The sequence below is a fragment of the Nesoenas mayeri genome (assembly GCF_963082525.1).
Source record: "Nesoenas mayeri genome assembly, chromosome: 19".
NCBI classification, from domain to species: Eukaryota; Metazoa; Chordata; class Aves; order Columbiformes; family Columbidae; genus Nesoenas; species Nesoenas mayeri.
In genome coordinates, this window is record NC_137568.1 from 8,235,791 (window position 1) to 8,262,478 (window position 26,688).

General features: G+C 46.2%; 1 protein-coding gene across 1 annotated transcript in view; it reads right to left on the reverse strand.

Annotated features, from left to right (window-relative positions):
- Positions 1–26,688, reverse strand: part of DNAH9 (dynein axonemal heavy chain 9) — a gene marked incomplete at both ends in the record, with an annotated part of 182,854 nt that overhangs the window by 52,083 nt on the left and 104,083 nt on the right. Inside the window, 8 exons of the mRNA XM_080356760.1 lie at positions 2,017–2,139; positions 2,743–2,913; positions 6,859–6,999; positions 8,831–8,995; positions 12,867–13,071; positions 14,890–15,012; positions 17,307–17,542; positions 19,483–19,671. Of these exons, the coding sequence (XP_080212886.1) occupies positions 2,017–2,139; positions 2,743–2,913; positions 6,859–6,999; positions 8,831–8,995; positions 12,867–13,071; positions 14,890–15,012; positions 17,307–17,542; positions 19,483–19,671 (1,353 nt within the window). The remainder of the gene's footprint in view (positions 1–2,016; positions 2,140–2,742; positions 2,914–6,858; positions 7,000–8,830; positions 8,996–12,866; positions 13,072–14,889; positions 15,013–17,306; positions 17,543–19,482; positions 19,672–26,688) is intronic.

The window sequence follows — 26,688 nt, forward strand, 5'->3', positions numbered from 1 at the left end:
CATTCGGTAATTCCATAATATGGAATGCACTATCTGAAAATCCTGAAATACACCGAAGTGGGGCAGACCATCAACTGAAACTCCTTGAGATGCGCAGGAGTTTCCATCTGCGGCGGGTGCAATAGCCCCCATAGCCAAACCAGCAGCAGTTTGGTTCAGGTTCAAAGGAGGGAAAGGCCTGAGCTGCAGCCGGGCCAAGAACTCCTGGTGGGAAACCCACAAGGGATCAGAACAGGAACTGAACACCAAGGAGTTGTGGGCGCAGGGAGTCTCGTGCAGACTTTTCCTACTGTGTGCAATTAACTACGAGTCAACCACTTTATTCTATAAATATGACAGCCTGGCTGAGCTCACTTTGAGTGGGCTGTATGGCAATGGTTTTATTACTCACAGGTCAGTGGATGAGCCCAATTTAAATTTAATAATTCAGCTTAAGTAAATGCACACTAAATATAATGAATCATTTAGAGGCATAAGTTGTATGATTTTTAATATAGCCCTTGTTTCATGTTACTTGGTGAGCTGGATTTGCTAAAAACTTAAGCTGTAAAGTTGTGCTCATACTTACCAAAAGCGACTACAAACCACACTGAACACTTGCAAGATAAGGTCCCGTTTGCACTTAGCTGGGAAGAATGGAACTAACTGGGGAACAATAACGATTCCAAGGCTAACGCAGAGACATCACAGACACCTGCAGGATGGGGCCTGGTTTGCACTTTGAGGAGAAGGAAGGTTCGCACAAAACAGCACCTATGAGACTATGGACCATAAACAATGTCTACAGGTAAACAAAGGCACGTGTTGGATCAGCGAAAAAGATCCAATTAGAAGCAAGAAGACCCCAAAGTGAAATATTGCTATTGGACTGGATCACGGTATTAATGGTTTGCAAAGATATAAAAGTCTATGGTTTTCTGTGCGCGGGTGGACCTCTGCGCAGGTACCCAGCTTGAGCCAGCCCTCCTGCTATTCTACTCCTTTAATCTTGAACTTTGTTTCCTGAAAGTCTGCTCTGCATACAGTTATCAGACCTCGCCTGAAAGTTTGCCTCTGGAGTTCTAAAATACAGACTCTGGACAGTTATCAGGGAGGGGAAGCACCAGCAAATTTGCACCGTGACAGGTACAGGCTCCTGGAGAGAAGGTCAGCAGCATTTGGCTTGACATATTGCCCCATGCAGTGAATAACAGAGTGAACCTGCCACCCAACTCTTTAAAGCTGCGCTTCCCTGAGAAATCTAAACATTGTTCTGCAGTTAACAGAACCCTAAATTACTCCCTTGTGACACCATCTCAACCAAAAACCTCGATGGACTCAGCAGGAGAGGAGAAGCTGAGTGAAAAGGGCTCGTCTCACAGCTATTGCAAAGCAACACCTGGTGACAGTCCCCTCAGTTCCTGCCTAATTCAGGATAAGCCTCCAACCCCCTCCAGCAAACAAATCACACCCTGCTGAATCAGGTCCAAAAGCAGCACAATTCACACTTGTTGACAAATAGGAGAAAAGATGGGACAGCTCTTGTCTCTTTGGGTTGCTCTTTCTCACATCTCACTCCAAACACATGGCAGCTGTTGAACCTTCTCATTGCCCTGATAGTATTTGTTTGCAGAAGGTGTGCCAGCTGTCGGTACTCTGTCCCAGGTATATCTCTGCAGATGGTCATATCTACCTTAAATTCCCACTTCCTCCCAAATACAGCGAAGATCCCCATGTCCTTTACAATCTATAACCACAAAATCAGGAGATATTCTCATTCCTCTCTTACAGAGAGAGAAGCCTAAATCTCTGAGGGAAAAAAAAGTCTTTTTGAGGACACACAGATCACCAGGGGCACAGTCATGAAGAGCCCACAACGTCAGTCTTGTACCTACAGAACTCTCCATTTCCATGGCATTTTTGTACGACTTCTCAGATACAATCACGACTTTGTTCAGGACCAACCTGAAGGCTCCTGAAAGGCTTTTAGAGGAGATAAGGGATGCTGATTTCCCACAGTTCAAGTGAAACAGGTACCTTGATTCCTCCCCAGGAGTGATTAGACAGGAACTCCACAGGGCTTGTGACTCTGGTCTGCACTGGGTATCTTAGTAGGAAATCCAGTTCTACCGTGTTGATTTCTTTACTCATCAGAAGTATCTGTAAGTCCAAACAAAAAAGATAACCTTGAGAAGCCAGGATACAGAGCAGTAATACACTTTACTTTTTACACACAGCACTTTATTATGTAGAGTTGAAAAAATCATGCCAATTACTGATCTCGGTTAACTAGACCTGCACAGTATTCTAGCAGTTCCGACTTTGCTCATACCTGCGTTTGACATGTCAGGGCATTTACACAGTCATTCCCCACACAAACTTAATCACAACCGCACCACACCATGCCAAGCACTATTTATTGATTGAATTTGATTTCACTCAAGATGATACTAACACACCAAAGACAGCAGCTATGTAGTACATACTTATTTCAGATAAAACCAGTAAGTCTTCAAGACCAGCTTGCCTTGTCCTTTCTCTCAAGTCCTGCAAGTGGGTATTACTCTCTCAAAGTCAGTGTAATGCAAATCAAACACAGCATCTCTGGCTGTTATCAGAAAGAAGAAAATCAGTTTCTCAGCCTTTATATTTGCTGCTCTGACACTGAAGGCCACAGCTGTGACAGTTTGAGCTTTCCCTGCATGCCAGTATCTTTACCTGTAAAATCATTGAATACAAATTATATGAACCGGAGGTGTTTACCTGGAAGGTAACTTGAGCGGTGTAGGTCAGTTTATCACACTCGAACAGCCCCCGGGTTGTGTACTGGAACACGGAGAAGGTGATGCTGTCGATGAGGTTCAGCAGGCGCTGGGGGAGGCTCTCGTCAGGAGGTGCCCTCTCAATGGCTTTGTGAAACACAACGCTGAACGCCTGGGTGGGGAGACAGAGAAAGATGCTGATGGTGTTTGCGTGCTCCTGAGTATCACCTGAACCGCTGTAATAAGTGAAGCCAATTCAAATGCTTTATCTCTGGAGCCAAAAACAAAGTGATCCCCCCTGCCCAGCAGTGTGGCCCAGCGGCTCCAGGAGGCTGGGGAACAAGTCTAGAGACCAAACCCACTATCTGCCTTCAGCTGCTTTTCCAGGAACATAGAGCCAGACAACGATCACATTCCCTGTGACATCTGGAGTGACTCATCTGCAGTTCCGTGTCCGGTTCTGGACAAGGAGAGTCCACTGGAGAGACACAAAGATGCTGAGGGGTCTGGAGCATCTTTCTGATGAGGAAATGCTGAGAGAGCTGGGGCTGTTGAGCTGGAGAAGAGAAGCTGAGAGGGATCTGATCAATGGGATCAATATCTCAGGGTGGGTGTCAGAGGATGGACCAGACTCTGTTCAGTGGTGCCCAACGCCAGGGTGAGGGGCAACGGGCACAGACTGAAACACAGGAGGCTCCATGTGAACAGGAGGAGAAACTTGTTTGCTGGGAGGTGGCAGAGCCTGGCCCAGGCTGCCCAGAGCGGGTGTGGAGTCTCCTTCTCTGAGACATTCAAACCCCCTGGCCCCACCTGTGTGATCTGCTCTGTGACCCTGCGTGAGCAGGGGTTGCACTGGGGGATCTGCAGAGGTCCCTTCAGCCCCCACCAGTCTGGGATCCTGTGATTCTGTGATTGTGCTCTCTGGGGCTTGAGAAAGCAGTGATGAGACAGGCTGACTGAATTAAGACACAATGGATATAGGAAACAGTTCTCTGACCAAGTGTGTTCTCTCATAGGGCTTTCTCCACAAATGTTGAGCCAAAAGACAGTGGCATTCCCAGAGGAAAGCCCACCTCCTATTGCACAAGTGTTTCAAGTTACAAAAAGACCAATTTCCCCAATTAAAAAAAAAAATCTGATGAGTATTTTACTGTCTGGATTCAGCAAAGGACAAGATGAGAAGTGCAGGTAGGATTTCACCTTGTGGAAGTGGGATTAACCAGTCAGAAAAACCCCCTTGGGATGGGCGCATGCATCAAGTGATGCTCTTATATAAGATATTAAAGATCCTTGTAATAACACTCCTGATCTAAATAAGAAAGGACAAGAAAACTACCAAAGCTGTCTGAAGAAAACCCATTAGCAAATTATCAAATGCAACTGGAAACATTTAAAAAAACCCCTAAATTAGCAATGCAAAGGCTCCATAGTCTGGGACCCAGCTAACAGGAAATAACCAGGCCAATACAAATTAATAGCACCAGCTGGACAAGGCATGACTGTGTTGGTAGCATTATTTTTAGGGTCTACAAAGTAAAAATGATGCCTCAACAAATTAAAGTAACATTGATACCTCCTGCATTATTAAATAATGGCAGAATGGATTTTCCTGCTTACATTTCTTTAAATTGTGTTAAAACATGCTGCAGTTGCATATAAATCTTGTGTGCTCCAATTTATAATGGGCTTCTAGCTGTGCGGTAAGTAGTTTAAAATCATGTCTGTGCATCCTTACACAATGTTTTATGATCTGTCATCAAAATTTATTAGATACAAACATTTCATCCACTAATTTTCTATGTATTTATACACATCGCTAATGTTAACTGGAAAACATAAACCAAACCAAACACAGTAGATGTAGATTAAAGGTGAAACCTCCGAACTCCTCTATCTATTATGTATGTGTAAGGAATGCATCTTTCAAAGGGGACCCTTGCCCAAAAGATATTCTGCACATTGTCCTGCTAAAAGTATTTCAGTATATGAGTCGTAGGTATCAAAAAATAAAGCTTCTTTGTGCATGAGGCTCCAAACATTGTATTCTCTTCTCAGTTACTTTTTCCAGGTCACTTGTCAAGGTAAGAAATCATCTGGAAGAAGTTCTAGACTAGGACACAACATCTTATTTAACCCTCCATCTGCCAAAATGCCTTTCTTGCATGATTAAAAAGAAGTTTTTAATTTATCGAAACATTAAAGCTGGAACTCATCAATAAATACTCGGAAAGGTCCTTGGGTCTGTACTGGCCAGACTTATTGAGACTGCTCTGGCAAGGCCAGGGATTGTCTGCACTGTCCTCAGAAGCCACGCAGGGCGAGCGGAGTCACAGCCTGTTCACACCAGCCATAAAGAGAGGTACTGGTGTCTCAAAGATAGTCAAGAAACTTGGAAAATACGGTCAAACTCTCATTCCCATGAAAGCTACTGGCTTCCACTGGGCTCTGCTGCCACATGGCAAGTGGGATGGTTCAGCTCCATCACTATGAACAGTAATAATTACATTGAAATCAACCTGTCATGTTGGAAATGTTTTCCAGGTGTTCTGGTGAGAGCAGCTCTGGGTCCAACTGCTCTCCTAAGGATGGACATCATTTCTAGTTCACCATGTAACATATCCACGTACTACAGAGTTACATTTGTTATACAGGGAAGGGTAGTCTGTGTAGACAAGACAGAAGAGTAGCGAGGCCTTTGGAGCATAGACCCTTTGGTTATGTCTCTTTTATTTTAGGAGCACAGGGTAAGAAGTGGTCTCTCTTCCAGCACGATCCCCGCTGTGGTGACAACATGAGCATGCCTGTAGATGAGATGTCCAGCAGCCATGCTCCAAGGTGGTAACACATCCATAAATTCCACCTGGACTTCTAGTGTAAGGACATTATAGGCAGCAGGCTTGCTTGTCTGTCTGATGGCCACACAACATTGTGAGAAGAGCACAAACCAGCCCTCCAGAGGACTCCTCCAAACCAAAAGGTGGTGAACATTCAAGTCATGCACATACTGCCTATTCCTTCACACCAGCCACACGCAGACACCAACCCAGAGTTAGACTTCACACCACACCCCTGACTATCCGAAAAGCTTTTGTAAGGGTCACGTAGGAAACACCCAAGCTCCTGAAAGCCCAACTGCTGGAGACACCTCTTGTGTTGTAGAGGTGGCAGTAGGAATGACTTGCCTTTTGTACAGAAGGTGGCAATAAATCCCTGGTGATGTGGTCTCAGTGAGACAGGGCTGTGTATAGAGAGTGACATGATGTTTTAATATGGTGTCCTTTAGGAAGTCGGGACTGTTTCAACACCAAGACCTTGGATAATTTTTAAGGGCTGCAGCAATCCCTGTTAACTTATGAAATATCTGCACAGACATTATGACCCTGATGACATCACAGATACAGAACCAATGTAAATATAAAAAGATTAACTGCCGGAGCAAGTGACTTCAAATACTGCGCAAAATCTCTGCATAAATATATAAACTGCATAGAAATAAATACTATGTTGGCTTTTTCCCCAGATAATATCTTTTAGATCCATTGCTCATCTTGTTCTGCCAGGCCAAGGCTCTGAATATGGAAGAAAGGACAAATTTTAAGGTTCTGTTTTGCAAAGAAACTTCCTGGATTTTTAGAAACAATGCATCGCTCAGTCAGACTGTGTCTTTTCACAAGACTTCAGCTGCTTAGAAAGAAACCAAGCAAATAAAAAAGCTAATTAAGGCTCATCTAACCTGATCCCAATCTAACCACCTGTGGTGGGCTGAGTGGGGAATTCGGAGCTGAGTGTGGACCCCGGTCCATGCTCAGTGCTCGGCACAGACGGACCTTTTCTCTCGGCATTCAGTTCATCAGTGATGAACGCGCTCTGCTCAGTGTTTGCAGTGAGTTCCCAGTGAGTGCTAAACACTATTGCAACACAAGAGTAATATACGTAGAGTTATAAAGAAATAAAGTACAGGAAACTTCTCCCTAAAACCAAAGCAGCAGAATGGGTTAGGTTAGATCACCTTTTTTGTCTGCGAGTTCAAATACCCCCAGGAGGCCCAAGATGACAACTTTGAACCTCAGTAAGACAGAGAAGCAGCAGTATTGCCCCCACAGCCGTGGGGAGGTACCTTCAGAGAGAACTGGTACATGGGGTGGATGGCGTGGAGGTCGCTCATGATGAAGTACAGCAGAGAGGCCCGCGCAGCAGCCGGTCTGTAGTGCTCTCTGGCCTCATTAATCTTGGTTTCTGTCACCTTAGACTCCTGGACCTGGGAGGAAAACACAGAGCAAAAACAGTGTCAAAATATCTGTGTGAAATTTAATGTACAGCCCAGGGGAGGGTTGACATCTGCCACAAAGACCTCAAGCCAAGCAGTGGGTAACCAGCCGCCAAACCATGGTGCAGCCAGGCCTGAGCGGCCTGCTCCCGGCATCCCCCTTGCTCTGCTGTATTCTCCATTTAACTGAATTTTCTGCTCTGCTGCCCAATCCTCTGTTTTCCTGAGACCCCTCCAGGCTTCTCACTAGGGTCCCTGCTCTTCTCTAACTGGGATTGTTTTTTCTCATCAATGAGTTTCTCCTGCTAATTGCCCCCTCCTGTGCAGATCATTAATAACACAGAGCTGAACAGACTTAGTGCTGCACTCGAGGCAGCCTCCTCCAAGGCTGAGAACTGCTAATTTATAACAGTTATTTACTGCCTTTCCTCACTAGCACTTAATGCACTCCTACCTTGCTGGCCAGGTGTCTGCATAGCTCTGTGATGGACAGGCTGAAAATCCATTTGGCAGATACATCACACCATTGTCATCTCAGTCCTGTTCATTCTTTCATTCCACTTCAGCAGCATAAAGTGACATCCTCAGGCCTCTCAGGGATTATTTTAGGCTCTGGCTATGTGCAATTATAAGTGTCTTGCAGCACAGCTACATGTCGCTGAGCCAGCGCTGATCCCCACAGAGGTGGAGAAGACATAAATAGAGCAGAAAGGACTTCCATAAGAATGGAAATGTTGACTGAACATTTTTCTTTGGGTAGACAGACCAAGAAAGATCAAGGGTTGATTTGAGAAGCAGACCTCTAATGGGCCCTGAGGCAGCTTTCTATGTGGGTACCAGACTCAGAAAAAAACTGGTGCAGACTCCCAAATTCATCTCTGTTGCCACAGAGCTGGCAGTGACTAGCTTTACATTCACAACTTGTTTAGAAATTGAAGGACTTCCAGAACACCTGCTTCAAGAGGGAGATGCCAAGCTTGTCATGTCAAAACATCTCTTCAGCATTCCCTTTGGGGCTTCAAGCAAACGCTGCTTAGGGAGGGGAAAGCATTTGATGTACCATGAATGGCTAGCAGAAATTAATCTGGTTTTTCACGCCAAGGAGCCCAGTTTGCTGAGGCTACAGCGCCGGGGAGCGAGGGGCAGTTCTAGGCTGACCCAGCACTCAGGTAACTTGTCCAGGCAGCTCAGGCCTGTGGGCTGGAGGAGGCCATGTGAAGGTGGGAGGACCAAGGGAAGCAGTTGAGAATGGCCATGCGCATGTCCTACCACCATCCTGTGTGAAAACCACACTTCTCATGTCCCCTCGGTGACAGGGTAAAGGCATCATGCATTGAACTAACGCCATGTGGCCAGGAAGGTGAACTGGGTGGGTGGTGATGCTGACACTGCACAGCTAATGCAAACGCTGATTTGTACTCGAAGGAATGGCAGGATATGAAATGTCCAGATTCTTTCAGATTTATTCAACAGATTCCCTGGTCAGTATTAAAATCTAGCTTAATTGCACAACCATGATGTATTCAGGATTCTGCTGGAACAGTTTAAAGCTGCCTCGATACAGTGTGTAAATTTTATTGTCTTTACATCAGGCACCAACGTTTTCTCTTGGTCTTAAATAGGCCATTTAACATATAAAAGCTCCCAAGAATTAAATGGTTTGAAGCTGTCCAGAATGGAGAGCACTTCAAGTTACACCACTTCCTATTCTCTACTCAGCAGAAGGGGCAGAGACAGACAGAGTAAAGTTACATTCTACCCAGAAATCCTTGGAGATAACATAACACATGTGCTTTTCTCTAGACTATCACTGTCTTTGTACCTTCTCTTCGATTTCTGCAGCTGTCTGTTTAGTGATCTCCAGGTTCTCCACCAACGCTGTGTCTCCCAGGAAGTTCCCAGACGCTGATGACAGCCGAGAGAGCAAGTTGTCCTCTAGTGTTTTCAAGGTGATTTTGAATCCATTTTGTTGCTTTGTGAGATTTGACTGCCAATAATAAATTCAGAAAGTTTTAGGCACAAAACTTGCGGTAAGGTAGAGATTAACCACCTTTACATGGGAACAGGCTTCTAACTGACAATTGTCATCGTCCAATATTGCTTAATCCTGCTCTCTGTGACTCCTGGGCATGGGCAGAGCTCTGGGGATCGGTCCATATCCAACAAGCCACCAACTCACAGAAATCTTCAGGAGAAATAAGCTCTTTCACTAGAAATATATTACAATGCTGGAAATTAAAATAATCAAGACAGAAAGACCTTCATCCCCCATCTCAACCATACATCTGGCACCTTTACCTTACCTTATTACTCTATTTCTTTGGCTTAAGTCAGCCTAGCTAGACCCTGCTGCTTCTCACCCCTCCTGGTGAACTTTATATGGAATTGAGACAAGTCCTGGGCACATGGCAGATTGAGTGTCAAAAGCCAAGTGATTTAATGCTCCAAAGACAGTGTTTTGAAAACATCCCCACACCTTCCACCCACCTACAGTCTCTGGAAGAGCCCCACAAATGGTAAACATGACCCCTTGTCTCTTCCAATCCCACAACACATTAGGGAGCCAGGAGTATTTGCTCTGTTGTCAGAGGTTTTCAAGCGGATTAATTAACTCCTTCATTAATAAGTCATCTTTCAATATTTGGGCTGAAATTTCATAGACGTGCTGCACACACACTCATTCCACATTAATGTCAACCGAAGGATTCAGCAGCGTGTGCACTGAAGCGTGCCTTTTATTGGTATTTCAGCTATAAAAGGCTGGTTTAAAGGCCTGTTCCGTAGGCATTACACACAGGAGTTTGCCCATGGTGGTAAATATTTTACAAGTCTCAAAACAGAAAACTAACATGGCTAATTTTGTGCATTCCTGTCATTCAAGCATAGCATGCCTTGAAAAATGACATTTTGCAAGCTATTATTCCAGACCATGGACTGTAAGCCCTGGAGTTATTAATGAGGGCGTCTGTGATTTTTGCTCCAATAGCTTGTAATCACCACACGATTTCTGCAATGCGCCCACAGAAGTGTGTTAATTCTGTATCCCCACAATATCCTGCATCTGTTGCAGCTTTATCCTGCCATTGTTTTCAGCAGTCACAAAGTCATCACTTCTTATTTCTGCAGTGGAGCTCGTTATCTGCTATTTCACAGGTGGTCAGTAGGTCAGAGATGCTCTCCTGCCCCTCTACTCTGCCCTGGGGAGACCACAGCTGGAATATTGTGTCCAGTTGTGGCCCCTCAGTTCCAGCAGGAACACACACGTTATCTCCTGAATCAACAAGGCAGGACCTCAACTCATGGCTGATTCACGTATAGCTTGGGGACCACATGCCAAAATCCTCTTCCTAAGGCAGCTCTCAGCACTCAACAGACAATGAATTGGAGACAAATGCCATTTCTCACTTCAAACAGTGAAGTGTGGCGAAGGAGGAGATAATGGGAACCAGCCCTGATAAGACTATGGGCAGCAACACCAGCACATGGGCCACAGTCACCCACGCAAAAGGAAGTCTCAAACGAGACTTGTTAAAGGCCAGAGGGTTTGCGCTGACCCGCAAGGGGAGGTCTCAGGAATCTGCTTTCCTTGCCTTGGCCTAAACTGGTTTCGGCTTTTCTTGGCTGTGATTATCTCACAGCCGGGTCACTGCTGCCTTAACCTCTTTTAGCCTGGCTTTAACTGAGAGCCAGAGCAAGCGGGTGTTCTGGACAGACTAATCGGTCTAGAAACAACACGCGGTAGAGTGTAAATGTGGTTTCAGACTGAACACCCCTTGTAACAGGAGGGCAATCCTGTGAATCCGATGAAAACAGCTTCAAAGATGAGAAGGAACAGAAAGACTGAATAACTGGGAGAATATTAAAACAGCCTGTGTTAAGAAAACATATAAAACCTGGTAGTATGATTGAAATTGGACTAATAATAGATGTTTGATAAATTTGGGTAGGCTATTAAGTTGTTCATTACACTAACAACAAATTCTGGGCTCTATATATAAGGTGTGCTCCAGCTTTGCCCATGACGAGATTTTGAGCACAGTAACTATTGTGTGTCACCTCCACCTGCCCACAGCCCCAAACCTTTGCCAGACACCAAACACCTGTCTCGTTTGTCCCCGGGCAGAAAGGATGGATTAAAGCACACTTGGAGAAGTGACCTGTCCTCAGGAGAATGCAAAGAATCAAATCTGGCTTCAAGGAGCTAGCAGACAAGAGCCTTGCTGACTTTTCCATGTCAGCAGGTAGGCTGGGGGCAGGGGAGGGTGCAGCAGCCACCCGCAATCCCCCTCACTAAAGCTAAGGAGGAAAGTCTCTGCTTTTATCCCAGCACAGAAGTGATTTGGTTTTTTGGTTGACTGTTCCCCATCCAGCAGAACATCCCAGCTACCAAGCTGGTTTTCTGCTGGGGCAGCAGGACTGTAGCAGGAGGGAGGTAGATGAGTGGGAGAGGAGAGGTAGCGGGCTCTGGTGTTATCTTGCTGTGGTGATATGGAGAAAAAGGTCTTAAATATTCTTACAGGAAAAGAAAATGACATCTCCCACCAATTTGTATCTGCTTAGTGCTCTCCGAAGCGAGACTACAGCCCCGCGTCCCCCACGGCCGGTGCCACAGCTGGCACCAGGGCTGCATTTCCCTGCTCCTGCGCACAACCTCCTCCTTCCACAACACGCCCGCCCTGAAGAAGCGAGGACTTCAAATATGTGACCCCTAATTCACATAATTTTCACTATTTTCTAACACACAGCTCTTTGACAGCACGGGAGCGAACTGCTGCCGATTTTGAGCCACTAATTTTCAGTGCCTAATTGTGGATTCGTTGACAGGACATGGTATCGAATTTGTCTTTCTTATTGTGACAGCGACAACTAACAGCGATGCTGCCGAGGCTGAGAGGAACAGTCCTTAACAGAACAGCAGTTAATGACCCCGCTATGCTAATTGTGGTCACCCCGCCACCCCCTTCAGCGCAAACCAGTAAAGGAAAGCGGCTGTTTGTATCATTTCCAGCCGTGCCGAGCGTGTCCCTGATCCAGAGCCTGTGGGTCACTCTCGGTCCCAGCGAGACAGCCATGGCTCACACATTAAATCAGAGCCATCCTCTGGCTCGTTAGCACATGAGCCCGGTTAAAACTGAATGCATCATTAAGGCTGCGCAGCTAAAATGCTTCAGAATCTCATTAAATGAAAAGATTATTACAAAACCGGCCTGGCTTGACTGAACACGTGCAGTAAATTTATTCCCACTCTCAGAAAATACTTAGTATTATACATACTTGTTACATTGTTAAAAGTGCTATTAGAACAAAGGATTTGCTTTAAAATATTGTCTTGAATCTGAAGCCATACATATTAAAAAAGTGAAAGAGATAATACTTTGGCCTGTTACAAACAAGCAGGAGGAAAAACCAAAAAGGGAAAATATCATTACCAGCCTCACAATATTTACAGTGGGAATCCTATACCATAAATGCTTAAAATTAAGTGAGATTAATCCTACCCCCAAAATTAAACCTGTAAACTCCAGAAAAGCCTCATATAATGAGAATTTCAGTTTCCATTTCCAAGAGGAGCAGGAAAAGAAGATTCTTAGCCAAAGTTTTGGACAAAAAAATTTGAAATTGCTGTTTCAGTGTTCCTAAAACACCCAAGAAAACAAGAGACTGAGGAAAAACATTCCTCAGTGTTTATCAGTTCAAGGGAAATCTCTTGATTTTAGGATGAGCTCAGCAATTTCTGCAATCTTGCATGTGAAACGCTATTTGATTTATATATATTTTCATATTTTTTTAGATTTATATATATCTTTATATATTTTGCTTATAATAGAGCCTCCCCATGTAAACTACCAGCTCCTGACCTTGAGCTCTTCCAAGTCAGGCCTCTCCATGTTGACCACGGCCGCCAGCAGCTGGTCCTCCAGCCCGTCTCGCGTGACAGTGAAGTTGATGAGGGTGCACTGCGCCTGCAGCTCGGGCTGGAAATGTGGGTTTGCCAGCTTCGTGTGGAGGATGAGGCGGAAAGCGGGGTTGAAATCACACTCCTTGTCCCCAATCTTAATGTACCTGAAATGAGACCAAAAGGAGCAGGAGTGTGCGTCTCTCCCAGGTCGTTTCACTCCAATACATGGTGCGTCAATCAATGACATCTACAAGTGTGGGACTTCCACAGAATCATAGAATCATTTGGTTGGAAAAGACCCTCAAGATCATGAAGTTTAACCATTAACGCAGCCCTGGCACTCACCCACAACCGTGAGAAACTCATCTCCATCTGTTCAGCCCCTCCAGGGATGGTGACTCCAGCACTGTCCTGGGCAGCCTGTTCCAATGCCCAACAGCCCTTTGGGGAAGAAATTGTTCCCAAGATCCAAGCTCAACCTCCCGTGGTGCAACTTGAGGCCGTTTCCTCTGCTCCCGTTGCTTGTTCCTGGGGAGCAGAGCCCGACCCCCCCTGGCTCCAAGCTCCTTTCAGGCAGTTCAGAGATCAGAAGGTCTCCCCTCAGCTCCTGTTCTTCAGGCTGGGCTCTGCTCCCAAGGAAAAAGCAACAGGATGAGAGGAAATGGTATTAAGTTGCACCAGGGGAGCTTTAGAATGGCTATTAGAAAAAAATTCTTCACAGAAAGGGCTGTTGGACATTGGAACAGACTGCCCAGGGCACTGGTGGAGTCACCATCCCTGCAGGAGTTTAAAAGGTGTTTAGACAAGGTTCTTAGGGACATGGGTTAGTGCCAGGGTCAGGTTATGGTTGGACTAAATGATACTGAGGGTCTCTTCCAATCAAAATGATTATATGATTCTAAAAGGAGATGACTGAGCTTTTCAGTGCAGAGGACTCAGCAGCCCCACCACCTCTGCACCTCCATCTCCACTTCCAAACATTCCCATCCCCTTCACCTGAGACCATCATTCCCCCTGAAATGATCCCTCCCCTCCAACCTGCAGCTGAACCCACAACCAGCCGCGCTTCTCAAGATGTATCCCCCTGCAAACTTCCCAGCCAGCCTCTTTCCCCAGCAGTTTACACCACCCCAGGATATTTTACACTAGTAATCCTCAAGAAACTCAAGGAATGTGAAAGGCAAAGCTTAACGGGCTTTTTTGTTCTTTATTGCACAAAGCCAAAAGCAGGACGGTTCTGCAAGGCACAGAGGCCATGGACATGCTGGGCTCCTGCGAGCAATAGAGCTGCCAGTGGCAGAAACTTTCAGAAGCCCAAATGACGTGTGTCCTTCTAAAGGCAAATGACTCCACTCTGCGAAAGCCAGTGAAACAACATCAAAAGAGTCCCGTAAGCAAGTTCAACCCTGAGCGCAGGGTTTTATTCGTTGCCATTATTTGAGTCACAATAAAAATGTGCTTATTTTACTTTACACAGAGAGAGAAAGAAGAAGTGAACTCCCCTGCTGCCCCTCTCGCTGCCCTCCTCGGGGCTGGAGGGGACCAGCAGCTGCCGTGAAGAACTTGACCTCATTAAGAAACACTTGCATGCTCTTAATGCTCAAACCTGCAGCTGCATTCCTAAGCGGTGCGCAGTGTTTGCTAAAATCCAAGGTTACTTTTTCTTCACAACAGCAATAGCTATTTTGGTAATAATTCCATGTCAGGGTAGCCAATTACAGCCTCAAGGTCACTATACAAAAGGAGAATTACAAGTCTCTCTTTTACCTGAGGTTTGAGTGACACTGTCCAACAAAATGAAAAGCCCAGGTTTATTTCAAAGCCAGCCTACCCATGATTGTCTGATTTAAAATGCCCTCACTTCAGAAGGGAGGATGTTAGTGCTGTCATACATGAACACCCACCGTCTGCAATCAGGAACAGAAAGCACAACAGCACAAAGAACCCATTCACACATGCTGTTAAACAACCCTCAAGCTCACCTTCCTTTCTTGATTGTTTCTCGCCCTAGTAATGGCCCCAAAACTGGATCCATAGATTCCTCCAGGTTTTCAATCAAAACCAGTTCTCCTGCAGCCAGGGCTTGTTCCATCGTGTCCAAATACCTGTGGGAAAGAGCATTGGCACTGGTCTCCGTGGGGCTGGATGTGATGCTCTGCAGCAAGGAGGATGCGAGGGGGCAGAGGGGCGTCCCACACTGCGGTGGCAGCTGCAGACACATGCCAGCAGTCAGGAGAGAAAGAGGGGTCAGATGATGTCAACACACAGTGTAGGAAGTGGCACTGGCAGAGTCTTGGCTGCCCAACAAAGAGAATCAGGTCTCAGGCTTCCCAAGTACAAGCAAAAATAACTGTGTCTTCTTTCCCAAGAAAACAGCGTGGAAATCAGTGAACAAAGTTGGGACAGTTTGGAGTCACTTTTAGCAAATATTTTGTTTCCCCTGGAACCTGCTGGTGCAGTTGATCTTGCATAAAAGCAAGGATGAAGAGCAGGTTTCAGCTCAGTTGTGTCCATGGTTTAGGGTCATGTTTAGCACAGCTTCTTTCCTCATGAGAGAACTGAGCTACTTTGCCCAGTGCCTAAGTGCGAAATGGGGATGCTCAGCATTGGGATGCTTTGCATTGGGAAGGGCAGGGTCAAGCTCTCGCCTGCAAGGCTTCTCTGCACTTGACATAAGTTACTTAGGCTGGACATGAGGAAGGAATTGTTGGCCCTGGGGGTGGTGAGAGCCTGGCCCAGATTGGCCAGAGAGGTGGTGGATGAGCCATCCCTGGAGACATCCCAGGCCAGGCTGGACGGGGCTCTGAGCAACCTGAGCTAGTGCAGATGTACCTGCTCATGGCAGGGGAGGCACTGGGGGAGCTGGGAAGGGCCCTTCAAACCAAACTATTCCATGATTCTATTTTACTTCTCTAGCAAGAGGAGAGAAGGGTGCTGTGCTGGAACTGAGCATTCTCCAGGCGCTGTTACCGCATCACGCTTGCATTGAATCATTCCAACTATCTCCACTGGCTAAAACTTAGGTTCCTCGTGTGACAACCTTGAAGCACTCCCCCCATCCTAATGAAAACAAAGGCTGATGTTATGCCTTAAACATCTAGTTTTTGATCCTTTGAGTATCTGCCAGCCTGGTGTATGGCTGGAGAGGGAGGGGGAAAAGAGATGCTGTGTTTGTCCAGCGAGCTGTAATGAATGTTACAGGGTCTATTCCTCTTGTTCCTTCCTGAAGGTTTGTATTTAGGTGTCTCTTCTGAGCTCCTTATTTTTCCCCAGACTGCTTTGAATAACTGCAAAGCATGGTGACCACATTGACCAGGAAAAAGAAAAATTATCTGTATTTTCATCCCACACAAGACCAAATCTAATAGCTTCTTGTTATTTTCTATAAGGAAAGCGGAGGAGGCACCAGCAAAACAGCCTGGGCAAGGCCAAGACATGTCCAAATCTGCATGAGTTTGCAAGCATCAAGTCTAGGTCACTCTCATCTGTTGCTGATTCCTTCCTCTGAACCACAGAATCCCAGACTGGTTGGGCTGAAGGGACCTCTGCAGATCCCCCAGTGCAACCCCTGCTCACGCAGGGTCACAGAGCAGATCACACAGGTGGGTCCAGGGGGTTTGAATGTCTCAGAGAAGGAGACTCCACACCCGCTCTGGGCAGCCTGGGCCAGGCTCTGGCACCTCCCAGCAAACAAGTTTCTGCTCATTAAAAAAAAAATATATAAAAAAAACCCCAGGGTTCACACCCACGCAAGGATTTGACGCTGGGTCTGCTCCATCCCAGCTGGGACTCCTCACTAGTGGGCAGAAATAGTTGCAATTGGATACAGCCGATACCTGGTCTGTGCACTGACCAGAGAGAAGAACCAGGAGCAGAAAAGCCTTCCCAGAAAAAACGGAGGCAGATCAAGGCAGATGTGCTGCAGTGAGAACCTCCGAGCTGACAGCAGCGTTGGAGCAGAGTCGCCCAGCTGATCTTCAGGGCATGGTGACCCTCAGGGCAGCTGCACCTCTGTGCCCAAGCTCTCTCTCTTCTCCCAAGCCTTGGGAAGCCCTATTCACCCTCCTGGGAGAAACTGAGTCAGAACATGACACATAAGACAAGCCTGACATAGGATGCTATAGCATTACACGTACCCAGCCTCCACCACGTAGCTGTCTTTATTCACAGTTTCAGAGGAGTTTCTATGGTAACTGAGCCAAGCACTAAACAGGCCCTTTGTTTAATGAGAAATCTTTATCATTTTGGTAATGAATAAGAAGCTAATATGCAAATACATTTGAGAGTTTTCCTCAATGTGATTGGCCCAGCTGGTCACAGTTAAATATATGCTGTTCATCAAATTCAACAGGCAGATAACCATTACAAGGTATTATGATGTGATAAGGCTGATACTTACCCCTTCTGCCCAATTCGGATCACTCGGAGGTCTTCGCCATACTTTGTTTTGATCCATTTGATACCCTGCAGCTGGGGATCCACCATGAGGGGCCAGCGCTCGCAGTTGGTGAGGATGGTGGCATTTTCAGTGGACATTCGATCAGCTGGCAGCCCCTCGTTCTGCCAGGCCGCTACATCAGCATCGTCTGTCAGCATGGTCAGGGGATCGAGGGACGGAGTTACAGGAATTGGCACCTGGGAGGAAAGGAGAAAGTGTCTTGGTGAAAAGTGACGAGTGTGACTTGCAAAACTGAATCATAGAATCATTTTGGTTGGAAAAGACCCTCAAGATCACCAAGTCAAACCATTAACCCACCCCTGACACTAACCCATGACCCTGAGAACCTCGTCTCCACATCTGTCCAACCCCTCCAGGGATGGTGACTCCAGCACTGCCCTGGGCAGCCTGTTCCAATGCCCCACAGCCCTTTGGGGAAGAAATTGTCCCCCAGATCCAACCTCAACCTCCCCTGGTGCAACCTAGGGCCAGTTTTTCTCATGTTATCACTTGCTACTTGGGATAAGCAAGGAAAATATTTCAAGAAAAGTCAGTTTAATTAGAAACTGATAACTCATATTTATCAGTGGCTTCCCATTCTACAGGATAGTTTGAACTAGTATTAGAAGAGGGTTTAAAGGAAGGCCACAGAGAAGATCAAAGGGCTGGAGAAACTGCCTTGTGAGGAAAGACTGAAGGAGTTAGGTCTTTTCTCCCTGAAGAAGAGAAGGCTCAGAGGAGACCTCATCACAGAATTCTATACTTAAACGGCAGCTACTAAGAGGACAGAGGCTCTGTCTTCACAAGGAGCCACATGGAAAAGACAAAGGGCAATGGGCACCAGTTGAACTGGAAGAGGTTTCATCTCAATATAACAAATTTTTTACAATGAGAACAATCATTCATTGGAACAACCTCCCCAGGGACGTGGTGGAGTTCACATAACTGGAGGTTTCCAAGAGGTGACTGGACGGGGTGCTGGATAATTTCATCAAGGCCCTTCCCACAAAAGGTTGGACCAGATGATCTTTTGAGGTCCCTTCCAACCTGGGTTCTTCTGTGATTCTATGATCCTGTTGTGAATGAACACAAATGAAACAAGCATCCCCAAGAGTTTTGCCTGCAGAGCACAAAGCACCCCAAGGGCCACAGTCCAGCCAAGCAGGTTCAGCTCACACGCTGCCATGTGCAAGTTTCGGTGATGACAGCTTGGAAGAACATAACAACCACCCTGGTAAGCCTGCTGCTGCCTTACAGAACAGTATTAACAGTTTCAGAAACAGTTCTCTGGCTCAGGAGGCCATTTCTGGGTGTGACAACCATAAAGCTATCTGTGCTGGTTATCTGAATAGAAAAGGGCTTTTAATTTTCCATTAGCAACACAGGTACTTCGTTGAAATTCCTATGCACAGAGTCAGATCATTTTTGAAACAACACTGCCTTTCTTAACTAAATTCTTCAGTTAGTATTAAGAAATGCACTGCCCAGTTGCGACCTTATTTAAAAGTCTCTTGGCATTCCACCAGGATTCATAACATCCAGTTACTGTACTGATGTGCAAAAGCTCAATCCTGCAGGAAACCGAGCGCTTGCATTTCCCAATGCATGAGAGGACCTGGTAAAAATCAGTGAAATATTAAACAAGTTTAAAGCGCGACACTCTCCATCTGGTCCAAGCAGCAAGACATGGGGAAAACCAGCTGAGAGGCACGGCCAGCATGAACAGAGCTTGTGTTCAGCATGAAGAACCATCTGGAGTTTTTCCAAGCCTACCAGAGAGCTGGTAGGGAGCTCTGCCTGCTCCAAGCAATCCCTTCTCCAAACCTCCTTCCAGACCATCCCTGACACCGAGTTCCAACTGCACAACTGCACGGGGCTCCCTGTTTGTGCTGCTTATCAGGATTTTCCTGTGTACACGGGAGGAAATCAGGTCACTTGCGTGGAGCAAGGACACCACAGAGAGGTGTAAATCAAGAGTGACCACGTCCTGCTTCTCAGTCCAGCTTGGTGGGGACATCTGGGGGATCATTCCCATCATTTGGAGGATCCCCTCATCTGGGTGATCACCTGTGAACATCACAATTGATGGACATGTTAATTCTAGTAACAATTACTTCTCAGAGAAAGCAAAACTTACTTTTAGCTGATGCAAATATGGTTTCCAGATTCCATCCAGGAGGTCTTGACGGTACTTCTTGGTGAAGTATCCCAGGTAGGAGATGAAGGCTGTAATCAGCAAGACGTCTCCACACAAAGTGCTCTGTTGCTGTTTGAAGTTCTTCACAGCTTCAGCCCATCTCACATTCTCAGAGGCGAGTCCTCCAACCTAGAATTTCCAAGTCAAATTGATCATTACAGTGGTCCCCTCAGGTCTACATTTTCCTTGCCCTTAAGTCTCTGCCCAGAAAACGCTTCCTCATGGACATTTTTCATGAGCATCTAATGCATGAACACTCCAGATGAGGGGCTACCGGCTTTGAAGAGGGTAGAGCATCTCCTTGTAAAATAGGATATCTCTACACGTACGGACAACTACTTTGACCATTGGTACTTTTCAGGGTACCACTGGCCCCTCATTCCTGAAATCTTGCAGTTTTGTGAATATAAGAGATATCCTGACACACCTCCACCTTACCTTACCTTACCTCTTACCATTCCTTTCCAACTTCAGCATTATTAACTGGGAAGCATGGCTTGGAAATATGAATGGGATGCATCCTTCAGGTCCAGAAGCCAGAAAAACCCCAAACAGTTTTGTGTTGGCCTCATGGATTTGAGATCGCAAAAGCCAAACCTTATTGTCAAATTCACAATCACTCTGCTGACATCGAGGGGCCCTGGGAGCACCCATGTAATTTAGAGATCCCCTCTGCTCACAAGCCTTGGTACCAGGGCCAACCAGCACTTTCAATTTTTCCTCTTCAGTACACAGTCCATGTGTTTCTCATATTTCTCATTTTCATTAAAAATTCCTCTGTATCTTCCTCTTGCAAACCAACCCTAGTAAGTGCTGCAAATGTGAATAATACGACACCGTCTCCTTCTTCAAGGTCACTGTTAAATGTTAAATAAGACCAGTCCTAACACAAATTTTTGTGGTAAGTCTTGTGAACAACTTGAACAACTTGTTCCTCTAAACTGGGTTATTTTGCCAGCTTGAACTGATATGCAGAACACGGGTCCCCAGGATGGGAAGGCACCACCTTCAGATCCTCCTCGAATTCCACCGTCACACGTTCCAACTTGGCCAAGTCCCATTTCTAGAAGAATCTTTCTGCCTTCCAAGGGTTAGGAGCAACCTCCTGATTTCCAACACAAATCTACTCCTGGCCAGTTTCTGCCATTAGTTCTCATGCAGACACTGTCCTCCAGGTCAAAAAGCTCTTCTTTCACCCTCGTAGAATGACAGAACCATTTCGGTTAGAAGAGACCCTCGAGATCATTGAGTCCAACTGTTCCCCCACCCCTGGCACTGCCACATGTCCATGAGAACCTCATCTCTGCCTGTCCAACCCCTCCAGGGATGGTGACTCCACCACTGCCCTGGGCAGCCTGTTCCAATGCCCAACAGCCCTTCCTGTAAATAAATGTTTCCTAATATCCAATAATGTTTACCTCCAGATACTTTTATAAGCTGCCAGTATTTTCTGGGGAATATGCTCTCTCGGCTAAGCCAAAAGCCTTGATCTAGTTCCCCTGTGAAAAACAGAACCACAGGACCAGCTCTACCAGGCCAGACCCAAGGTCCAGCTCCTTTGGCATCCTGTCAGCTGACAGCAGCCCTCAGCAGACGGCTTGGGAAGACCTTACAAACAAGTACCTGGTAATGGTTCCGGACATAGTCCCCCAGCTTCACACAACTGGAGGTTTAAGGACTTTCTGAAACAGAGCTTAATAAGCACTGATGATTTTGTCCTTCAAGACTGAGTCTAAGCTGCCATGGATACCAACCAACCTTCTGGCATCTACAGCGTCCTGTGGCCAGGAGATATACAGTTCAGCTCTGCTTTCTGTAAAAGAATTACGTTCTTTTATGTGCTGCCTGAACTTTTCATTTCCTAAAAGCTGTTGACACAATCACACTTGCGTCACCTTCTCCACACCACTCATGATTTCAAGCCCTTGACACCCACTCTGCTGTCGCCTTTTGAGGCTGAAGAGCTTTAGCCTATTCAATAATTCCTCACACAGACGAAGCCTTTTGATTGTCCTTGCAATCTTTATCTGTACCGAACGATGTAATCTTTATTATCCGGTTTCTTTTCATTGTTACCTTCTCTGCACCATTTCCCATTCTACTGCATCCTTTGAGGTACAGCAGAGGGGGCGGAGGTACAGCTGCACATTCCAGACTTATTGAGAATGTATTTATATAGTGATATTGTGATTTTTTTCTGTTTTGTTCTCTCTTCTTTTCCTAATAAACCTTAACATCCAATTTCAGCTTGGATTTTGGGTTTGTTGAGGCTTTTTGCCTCTGGGAGCACAGAGCTCACATACTAACAGAACTCGTAACTCCATCATTTCATTCCTGAATGATAATAACCAGCTCAGCATCACTTACAGGCTGGGTAAAGTAAAAACTAATTTTTCCAATATACATTACTTTATATTTATCCACCTGGCATTTCATACCTTCATTACTTGGTATCATTTTTACAATTCTTTATAGACAGTCTCCATCGTTATTGCTTTCATATTACTGAGAAATTTGCGACCTGCTTACACACCATCTCATCCAGATCGTTTATGATTATTCCGATGAACACAAGAAATTGCAGACACCAACAAAAATACGTCTGATGGCCTTTCTACCTTTATAAATCTGTGAAAATTACATTCTGGGCAGCTTGACTCCTTCCAGCAGCAGAAAGAAAAGCCACAGATGTTTCTTTGCCCCCTTCATCCTCAGAGTTGTCCCTATACCTGTTTCAGCTGAGTTACTTTCTCATGAACATGAACCAACATCCTACTCACAGAGCTGCAGAGATTTTCCCAGAGCCTTCTGCTGATCTGAGCACGTGCTGATATTCCCTTAGGTTTGCTATGAAGCCTGCTCTTTATATGATTAACACCACATCTTGTCTTTTTTAGGTCTACATGACATGATCTGTGCATCAGATTGTCTTCTCCAGCTGAACCCCCCAGCTCTCTCAGCCTGTCCTCCAGCAGAGCTGTTCCAGCCTCGGATCATTCCTGTGGCTCCTCTGGCCCCTCTCCAGCAGGTCCATGTGTGTCCTGTGCCGAGGACCCAGAGCTGGACCAGCACTGCAGAGGGTCTCACAGAGTGGGGCAGAGGGGACAATCCCCTCCCTGCACCTGCTGCCCAGGCTCCTTGTGATGCAGCCCAAGATATGATTTGCCTTCTGGGCTGCAAGTGCACATTGCCGGCTCACGTCCAGTATTTTACCCCCAGCATCCCCAAGTCCTTCTCCACAGGGCTGCTCTCCATCCCTCCATTCCCAGCATGGATTGATACTGGGGGTTGTCCTGACCCAGGTGCAAGACCTCGCACTTGGCTTTGTTGAACCGCATGAGGTTCACATGGCCCCACTGCTTGAGCTTGTCCAGGTCCCTCTGAATGGACCCTGTTCCTCAGGTGTGTCCCCTGCACCACTCAGCTTGGTGTCACCTGCAAACTTGCTGAGGGTGCACTCGATCCCACTGTCTATGTCATTGACGAAGATGTAAACAGTACTGGTACCAGTGTGGACCTGAGTATATGTAGATCACATCTACACAGATCAGGTATCACATCTTTACACACTTAAAAGGGGCCAATAAGACTTTAGAGCAGGGCCTATTGTGACAGGACAAGGGGTGATGGTTTTAAACTAAAGAAGGGAGATTCAGGCTGGACATGAGGAAGAAATTGTTGGCCCTGAGGGTGGTGAGAGCCTGGCCCAGGTTGGCCAGAGAGGTGGTGGGTGAACCATCCCTGGAGACATCCCAGGCCAGGCTGGACGGGGCTCTGAGCAACCTGAGCTGGTGCAGATGTCCCTGCTCATGGCAGGGGGGCACTGGGGGAGCTGGGAAGGTCCCTTCAAACCAAACTGTTCTGTGATTCTATCACTACACCATCTCTTTTCCAAAACAATGAGTCCTAATCTATTTCCTCTCTTCACATAGAGAAGCTATTGCACACTTTGTTGCACCTTTTCTAGGTCACCTACAGCCTCCTGAGCTGTAACCCAACTGTGTTCAGCACACACCATAGATCTGATACAATCATTGTTTAACTTCTGCTCCCTGATTTTTTTCCTACCAGTTTCTAGTATTCAATTTTTCTTTCTTCCTCTAGTCGAGTGCCACACTGCTGTTTCTGAGAACTCTGTGCAATGACTCCGAGAGCTCTTCTGTGAATGATAATAGTGCAATTAGGACCTATCAATGTAAATGCATGATTACAGTTCGTTTTCCCTGCATGCATTATTTTGCATTTGTCATCACTAAATTTCATCTGGCACATTAGAACATATCCACTCACAAATTCCACCCATCACCCATCATCCCTTTTCTGGTGCACAGATTCACCGACTTGCCCTGGACCCGGTCCCTTGGATCCTGGAGCATCGTCCCCAGGTTGTCTAAAGTTCACGAGATGCCAGACTACACTTACGGCACTGTAACAGTTCAGCTTGCTGTCATCCCCCCACTTCATTTTTCAATCCAAAGCAACACTGTCTCTAGTTAGGTGCACTCTTCATACAACCTCAAACATGTATTTCAAAGCCTGGGAACGTATTTCTGCCCACAGTCACACAGGTGACACATCTTGGATGTCAAATACACTGCACATCAGTACGGGCTGTCAGGATCTATTCCGAGATCAAAGCCAGAGGTGACACAGAAGATGGTGTGTGTTGCACAACATTAAGTCCTGTACACTGCAAAAGCAATCCAGGTCTGACAGCCGCACAAGCTGTGTGCGTTCTACCCAGGCCTTTCAAACAGCTGGTGGAACTGGCACCGACAGAATTCGTTCTTGTCCATGTTTCCAGCTGGCTGTGTTCCGTGTACCTCAGCTGTGACACCTGCCAGCAGCAGCTCTGTCCTGCAACCCCCCACAATACTCACAGCGTCAAGGAACCCAACAGAGTCTCAGTTCGTGTTGTTCCCCAGCCATGGGGTGGGGAGGAGATGTGACCAACATGGCCTTGGACATGGTGTCCCCGCTCCTCCAGGACTTCTCTCCATCTTAGGGCAAGCGTGATAAAATTTCACCTCTAAACAAAAACATCTCTAAGCAAATGGATTCTCTGTTAAACCAACACTACAAATGCTGCAGCTTATCCCAGCCGCAGGCAGAGGCAGCTGATTTCCCAGGGACTGAGGGCTTCTCCTCTCCCAACAAATTGCACTGAACTCTAATAATTTCCACTGATCGCTCTGGCCTTGCCCAGACTTTTAAATCATCCCTGATGCTAAGAATTTCCAGTGTTTTCCATATGATCCCCAGTAAGCAGAACCCCCGGGTCACAGCACACCACCGGGTGCTGCAGGACCCTGGCGGGACGCTGCTTCAGTTGGTGTGATCCTAGATGCAGGAACAGTGATTTGCTTCCACCTGTCTCTGTTTTTTCTCTGACAACGAAAGGAAAGGGTGCCTGCCATGGTAATGCACCGTACTTGAGCAGACATTCAAATTCAATCAAACGATTGCCTCAGCAAGGACCGGAAGGGCTTAAAAATAAGAATCATATTCAAAATAGAAAGCCTATACCCAAGCAATGTCCTTTATCTGCCCAAAAAACCTCAAACCACCCTCCTCCATCCAGCTCTCTCAGTGCACAGAGCAGGCTGCACTGTAGCCCATCCTCCTTTCCCTTTTTACCACCCTCAGTTTGCTTCAATGAGAGACTTGAAATGCCGACACCTAAACATGCCCATTTTAAGTACATATAAGAGATGGAAACAGCTACGGGAGCAGCCAACATCACCCACGGGTGACCAGACAGACCTGCAAGTGGTTTCTCCCATTCACACAACACCATAAAGAGCAGGGTGGGAGCAGCGGTTTGTGCATAACCACATCAAGATCTCCAAGGCTGCTGCTGTGGTTCTCCTGATGTCTGGACAGGGAAAAGTTTCTTTCCAAACCAGTCACCAGCTCACCCAAAGCATTTCAAGATGAAAGAAACCTGTGAGCAGCCCCAAGTCATGAGCAAGGGAAAGAACACACTTCAGAGCCAATATATTCCTGTTGCTTCACTGAGGTTATACCGCCCATGACACACACTCCGCGCTGTTGGACCACGGACTAGTGCAGAGATCATTGCTAAAAATGCAGTTGCAACCAAAGAAAGATTTTCTAAAACTTGATTCCTATGTCTTATCTTGATTTCAGAATCGAAATTGTTTCTTTAAAAGGAAATTATCAAACTTAAAAAATCACGTAGGAAGATACATCACAAGTGACAATGTCACTACAGTGGTACTAATCAAGGTGAAATTAAGCTGTATTCAGTGTAAAACACACACACACATATTTATACGAAAAGAATTGCAACCACCATTTCTATGTTTCTTTTCAATGAACTATTTTCTTCTGTTTTGTGGTTACTGACTTCTATGTGAGCCACAATCTACCTCCATGTCACGCGTTCAATGGGATTTTGTTAGTCTGCAGAAAGACGCAGGGAAATACTCATCCTTCAAAATCTCCCCAGAAACATCAATGGCTCTTTCAAAAGAAAAAGCTACTTTCCTGTTTTAATTAAAGGTTTCAGAAGCATTCAGCGAGATTTAACCTGAAGAACATGAAAGCATAAAACTCCTTCAGCGGTTGCATAAAACAGATCTAAATCGGCACAGGAAGGGACTTCTCTGCTGTTTGTCTTTGACCCCGGATATCTGAGCATCTCAGAGCCCCAAACGCATTTATCTGAAAAGCAGCTGCCTGTGCCGCAGCTGGGCTCACGTCGCTCTCCCAACGCAGGCACACAGATATTCAAGATGAAAGTCTCCCAATAACCAGGCATGCAGCAGGTGAACTCCGCACTTTTGGGGAACACTGTCCTGCCCTTTTTCATGTGCCTGTGAAAACCCACCTGGAATCAAAACAGCTCTGAAAATCCAGGCTAAAGCAATTTGCTGAAGGTCACTTAAGAAGGTCTGAGAGTATGAAATGTGGAACTGAGCACAGCTCTGTATGTCCAAAGCAAAAAGCTTAACCATTTGACTTCTATATTTATCACTGCATGCTACATTGCGATAGATACAAACAGATATTTTACTTTATATACAGATTACAGCCAAACACAGCCAGGGGTGTCGGGCTCTGCTCCCCAGGAACAAGCACCAGGACCAGAGGAAACGGCCTCAAGTTGCACCAGGAGAGGTT